The sequence below is a fragment of the Salmo salar genome, chromosome ssa21 (assembly GCF_905237065.1).
Source record: "Salmo salar chromosome ssa21, Ssal_v3.1, whole genome shotgun sequence".
Lineage (NCBI taxonomy): Eukaryota > Metazoa > Chordata > Actinopteri > Salmoniformes > Salmonidae > Salmo > Salmo salar.
In genome coordinates this window covers 42,610,628-42,617,500 of record NC_059462.1, presented here as the reverse complement: position 1 = coordinate 42,617,500, position 6,873 = coordinate 42,610,628, and the positions used below count along the sequence as shown (strand labels likewise).

The window sequence follows — 6,873 nt, the reverse complement described above, 5'->3', positions numbered from 1 at the left end:
GTTGATGTGGACACCAAGGAACTTGAAGCTCTCAACCTGCTCCACTGCAGCCCCGTCGATGAGAATGGGGGCGTGCTCGGTCCTCTTTTTCCTGTAGTCCACAATCATCTCCTTTGTCCTGATCACGTTGAGGGAGAGGTTGTTGTCCTGGCACCACACGACCAGGTCTCTGACCTCCTCCCTATAGGCTGTCTCATTGTTGTCGGTGATCAGGCCTACCACTGTTATGTCATCGTCAAATTTAATGATGGTGTTGGGAGTCGTGCCTGGCCGTGCAGTCATGAGTGAACAGGGAGTACAGGAGGGGAATGAGCACGCACCCCTGAGGGGCCCCTGTGTTGAGGATCACCGTGGCGGATGTGTCGTTAACTACCCTTACCACCTGGGGGCGGCCCATCAGGATGTCCAGGATCCAGTTGCAGAGGGAGGTGTTTAGTCCCGGGGTCCTTAGCTTATTGATGAGTTTGAGGGCAATATGGTGTTGAATGCTGAGCAGTAGTCAATGAATAGCATTCCCAGATGTGAGTGCTACAGATCGGTAGTCATTTAGGCAGGTTACCTTAGTGTTCTTGGGCACAGGCACTATGGTGGTCTTCTTAAAACATGTTGGTATTACAGACTCGGACAGGGAGAGGTTGAAAATGTCAGTGAAGACACTTGCTAGTTGGTCAGCGCATGCTCGCAGTACACGTCCTGGTAATCCGTCTGGCCCTGCGGCCTTGTGAATGTTGACTTGTTTAAAGGTCTTACTCACATCGGCTGCAGAGAGCGTGATCACACAGTCTCCCGGTACAGCTGGTGCTCTCATGCATGTTTCAGTGTTATTTGCCTCGTAGCGAGCATAGAAGTAGTTTAGCTCGTCTGGTAGGCTCGTGTCACTGGGCAGCTCTCGGCTGTGCTTCCCTTTGAAGTCTGTAATGGTTTGCAAGCCCAGCCACATCCGACGAGCGACTCGATCTTAGTCCTGTATTGATGCTTTGCCTGTTTGATGATTCGTCGGAGGGCATAGCGGGATTTCTTATGAGCTTCCAGGTTAGAGTCCCGCTCCTTGAAAGCGGCAGCTCTAGCCTTTAGCTCAGTGCGGATGCTGCCTGTCATCCATGGCTTCTGGTTGGGGTATGTACGTACAGTCACTGTGGGAGACGATAGCGGCAACATTATGTACAAAATGAGTAAAAAAACAATGCAGATTTTTTATTTTTTATTTCACCTTTATTTAACCAGGTAGGCCAGTTGAGAACAAGCTCTCATTTACAACTGCGAACTGGCGATAAACTACGACCTGGCGATAAACAAACAAAAACACAATCGGTTGGGGGCACGTAAAACGTCTCCCTTCTGCTTCGGCGCCATTTTAGAAATGCTTGCAAATTTATAAAAAACATAAAACTGAAATTTACATAAGTATTCAGACACTTTACTCAGGACTTTGTTGAAGCACCTTTGGCAGCAATTATACCCTCAAGTCTTCTTGGGTATGATGCTACAAGTTTGGCACACCAGTATTTAGGGAGTTTCTCCCATTCTTCTCTGCAGATCCTCTCAAGCTCTGCTAGGTTGGATGGGCAATGTTTACTGAGGAGTGTCTTCCGTCTGGCCATAAAGGCCTGATTGGTGGAATGCTGCAGAGATGGTTGTCCTTCTGGAAGGTTCTCCCATCTCCACAGGGGAACTTTGTCAGAGTGAACATCGGGATCTTGGTCAACTCCCTGACCAAGGCCCTTCTCCCCTGATTGCTCATTTTGGTCGTGCTGCCAGCTCTAGAAAGAGTCTTGGTGGTTCCAAACTTCTTCCATTTAAGAATGATGGAGGCAACGGTTTTCTTGGGGACCTTCAATGCTGCAGAAATGTTTTGGTACCCTTCCCCAGATCTGTGCCTCGACACAATCCTGTCTCTACGGACAATTCCTTCGACCTCATGGCCTGGTTTTTGCACTGACATGCTCCATCAACTGTGGGACCTTATATAGACAGGTGTGTGCCTTTCCAAATCATGTCCAATCAATTGAATTTACCACAGATGGACTCCAATCAAGTTGTAGAAACATCTCAAGGATGATCAATGGAAATAGGATGCACCTGAGCTCAACTTCGAGTCTCATAGCAAAGGGTCTGAATACTTATGTAAATAAATAAGGTATCTGTTTTTTATTTTTAATACATTTGAAAAAAATTCTAAAAACCTGTTTTTACTTTGTCATCATGTGGTATTGTGTGTATATTGATGAGATTTTTAAAAATGTAAATCAATTTTAGAATAAGGCTGTGACGTAACAAAATGTGGAAAAAGGAGTCTGAAAACTTTCTGAATGCACTGTATTTGCCTTTGCCTGAGTGCCAGTCTGTTTCTGCTCCATTGCCAACTCCTTGGCATGACAATTCCAAAAGAAGTTGGCAAGGCAGCCTAAACTGAACTGGCTACCTCTTACCTGGTAGTCATCCCCGTGGATGATAGAGAAGGCTGCCTCCTCAGCCAGATGTTCTGCAGCAGGTCCATTATGGAGGAAGGTCTCAGTGCTCTTCCCTGTCCTAACCTCCCTAATAGTGGCCATGTCCAGGCGGGCACGCTCCAAATCCTTCTTAGAGGGCTCCCAGCGCAGGCAGCTGAGGTCCTGGTCCAGGGTGTAGAAACGACTGTAGACCCGGGAGTTGGGACGCACCTTCTTCAGCTCACAGCCCCCCTGCATGAAGGCCAGGCAGTCGGCAGCGCTGCTCACCTGGAGGCGGCGGAAGAGGAAGGCATTTATGAAATGCTTATATACTGCTTATGAATGTGTTATGTATGAGTTATGAAAGTGTTATGAAATCCTTATTTAGGTACCCTTCAAATTGTGTTACCCATTTCATTTTTATTTACAGACAGAGATCTAAAACTGCTTTATTATTTTTAAAGAGAAAGTAAAAACAAACCTTCTTCTCTGAGGGGATGCTACTGAAGGACACAGTCTTCTTGCGCCCGCCGGCCACCTTGTGCACTGAAGGATCCTGGGTAAAAACACAGAGAAGAGCAGTGTGAGACAGGCAGACAAGTCTACTTATGATTTCTGCAGGTTATGTTTAGAAGCTACTAAACAAACATTACAGGCAGGTATATCACATCAACTGACATTTAAAAAGGAGTAGAGGATGATGTGGACGTGGGGTGTGGAGCATAAATAATATGTACCTATTGAGGTAGCCATGAAAGCCGTCACTATCAAATCCTAGATACCATTTCCTACCGTTGTGCCCTTGAGCAAGGCACTTAACTCCCCACAAAAGTGTGGCAGCCCCCCGCACCTCTCCAAAACCATTGTGTGTCTTTCAGAGCGATTGGAATAAAAGCAGAAGTAAAATTTTGTTTGGACCTTGTGTGCAATTGACCAATAAGTTCATACGAAAGTGGTTCACTTTAAGTGTAAAACTAACATTATACACTGGGTGGTTTGAGCCCTGAATTCTGATTGGCTGACAGCCATAATATATCAGACCGTATATCACAGGTATGACAAAACATTTATTTCTACTGCTCTAATTATGTTGGTAAACAGTTTGTAATTGCAATAAGGCATATCGGGGGTTTGTGGTACATGGCCAATATACCACGGCTAAGGGCTGTGTCCAGGCTCTCCACGTTGTGTTGTGAGTAAGAACAGCCCTTAACCGTGGTATATTGGCCATATACCACACCCCCTCGGGCCTTATTGCTTAAATGACTCAATAATCCCTGCCTCCTGGGAATGTTATAAAATCCAAAAGTTATTGCCGGAGTTATAAAGTTGTCTGTCAGAAGTATTACAATGAAAATGTACTTTTAACACGTCTGTCTGCATATTCCAAGACATGCCATATGAGGGTGCAGTGAGATACAAGATGGGTTGAACGATACTTTTCTCGTCAATCATCTTGAAAAAATGCATACTTAAAAACTGGAAGTCAACCAATCCTCCATCGTTAACACAATGGAAAGGTCAAATGCTTTATTATCTAAATGCTGAAAGTGTGTGGGCGACGGAGAAAAACTAAATGGTGCAGTTTGAGACTGGAGATGTTTTTATTTTTATTTATTTTTTAATATTTTGTTTATTTAACCTTTATTTAACTAGGCAAGTCAGTTAAGAACAAATTCTTATTTTCAATGACGGCCTACCCCGGCCAAACCCGGACGACGCTGGGACAATTGTGCACTGCCCTATGGGACTCCCGATCACGCCTGGATGTGATACAGCCTGGATTTGAGCCTCTTGCACTGAGATGCAGTGCCTTAGACCGCTGTGCCACTCGGGAGCCTAATGGAGACCCAGATGGGGGTGTGAGCAGGTGGGTCCGGGCAGGGGTGATGTTGTGGATGTTTGTGAGATGTTGTCGTTTGTATGTGTATGTTGTGTATTGTTTACATTTTTTTATATAAAATCTTACAACAACAAAAAAGAAAGTGGCTCACCTTTTAGCCAGGAAAATGTACATGGCAACAAATTCTTCAGAATGAATCTGCTCCAGAGCAGGCTAACTACACTGAATGAAATAACTACACTGAATGAAATTACTACACTGAATGAAATAACTACACTGAATACTGAATGAAATAACTACACTGAATACTGAATGAAATCACTACACTGAATGAAATAACTACACTGAATGAAATAACTACACTGAATACTGAATGAAATAACTACACTGAATACTGAATGAAATAACTACACTGAATGAAATAACTAAACTGAATGAAATTACTACACTGAATGAAATTACTACACTGAATGAAATAACTATACTGAATGAAATTACTACACTGAATGAAATTACAACACTGAATGAAATAACTACACTGAATGAAATAACTACACTGAATACTGAATGAAATTACTACACTGAATGAAATAACTACACTGAATGAAATAACTACACTGAATGAAATAACTACACTGAATGAAATAACTACACTGAATGAAATAACTACACTGAATACTGAATGAAATAACTACACTGAATACTGAATGAAATAACTACACAGAATACTGAATGAAATAACTACACTGAATGAAATTACTACACTGAATACTGAATGAAATTACTACACTGAATGAAATAACTACACTGAATGAAATAACTACACTGAATGAAATTACTACACTGAATGAAATAACTACACTGAATACTGAATTAAATAACTACACTGAATGAAATTACTACACTGAATGAAATTACTACACTGAATGAAATAACTACACTGAATACTGAATGAAATAACTACACTGAATACTGAATGAAATAACTACACTGAATACTGAATGAAATAACTACACTGAATGAAATAACTACACTGAATGAAATTACTACACTGAATGAAATAACTACACTGAATGAAATAACTACACTGAATGAAATAACTACACTGAATGAAATTACTACACTGAATGAAATAACTACACTGAATACTGAATGAAATAACTACACTGAATGAAATTACTACACTGAATGAAATAACTACACTGAATACTGAATGAAATAACTACACTGAATACTGAATGAAATTACTACACTGAATACTGAATGAAATAACTACACTGAATGAAATAACTACACTGAATACTGAATGAAATAACTACACTGAATGAAATTACTACACTGAATGAAATTACTACACTGAATGAAATAACTACACTGAATACTGAATGAAATAACTACACTGAATACTGAATGAAATAACTACACTGAATGAAATAACTACACTGAATGAAATTACTATACTGAATGAAATAACTACACTGAATGAAATAACTACACTGAATGAAATAACTACACTGAATGAAATAACTACACTGAATGAAATTACTACACTGAATGAAATAACTACACTGAATGAAATTACTACACTGAATGAAATAACTACACTGAATGAAATTACTACACTGAATGAAATAACTACACTGAATGAAATAACTACACTGAATGAAATAACTACACTGAATGAAATAACTACACTGAATGAAATAACTACACTGAATGAAATTACTACACTGAATACTGAATGAAATAACTACACTGAATACTGAATGATATAACTACACAGAATACTGAATGAAATAACTACACTGAATGAAAATACTACACTGAATACTGAATGAAATTACTACACTGAATGAAATAACTACACTGAATGAAATAACTACACTGAATGAAATTACTACACTGAATGAAATAACTACACTGAATGAAATAACTACACTGAATACTGAATGAAATAACTACACTGAATGAAATTACTACACTGAATGAAATAACTACACTGAATACTGAATGAAATTACTACACTGAATGAAATAACTACACTGAATGAAATAACTACACTGAATGAAATTACTACACTGAATGAAATAACTACACTGAATGAAATAACTACACTGAATGAAATAACTACACTGAATGAAATAACTACACTGAATGAAATAACTACACTGAATGAAATAACTACACTGAATGAAATAACTACACTGAATGAAATTACTACACTGAATGAAATAACTACACTGAATACTGAATGAAATAACTACACTGAATACTGAATGAAATAACTACACTGAATGAAATAACTACACTGAATGAAATAACTACACTGAATGAAATAACTACACTGAATGAAATAACTACACTGAATGAAATAACTACACTGAATGAAATAACTACACTGAATGAAATAACTACACTGAATACTGAATGAAATAACTACACTGAATGAAATTACTACACTATGAATGAAATTACTACACTGAATGAAATAACTACACTGAATGAAATAACTACACTGAATACTGAATGAAATAACTACACTGAATGAAATTACTACACTGAATGAAATAACTACACTGAATACTGAATGAAATTACTACA

The 6,873-nt window shown here is 39.1% G+C and overlaps 1 protein-coding gene across 1 annotated transcript in view; it reads right to left on the bottom strand.

The window, feature by feature from the left end:
- The window catches only part of LOC106582372 (inactive phospholipase C-like protein 1), a 130,568-nt gene that overhangs the window by 31,889 nt on the left and 91,806 nt on the right, over positions 1–6,873 (bottom strand). The window contains 2 exon segments of the mRNA XM_014165430.2: positions 2,430–2,717; positions 2,911–2,985. Of these exon segments, the coding sequence (XP_014020905.2) occupies positions 2,430–2,717; positions 2,911–2,985 (363 nt within the window).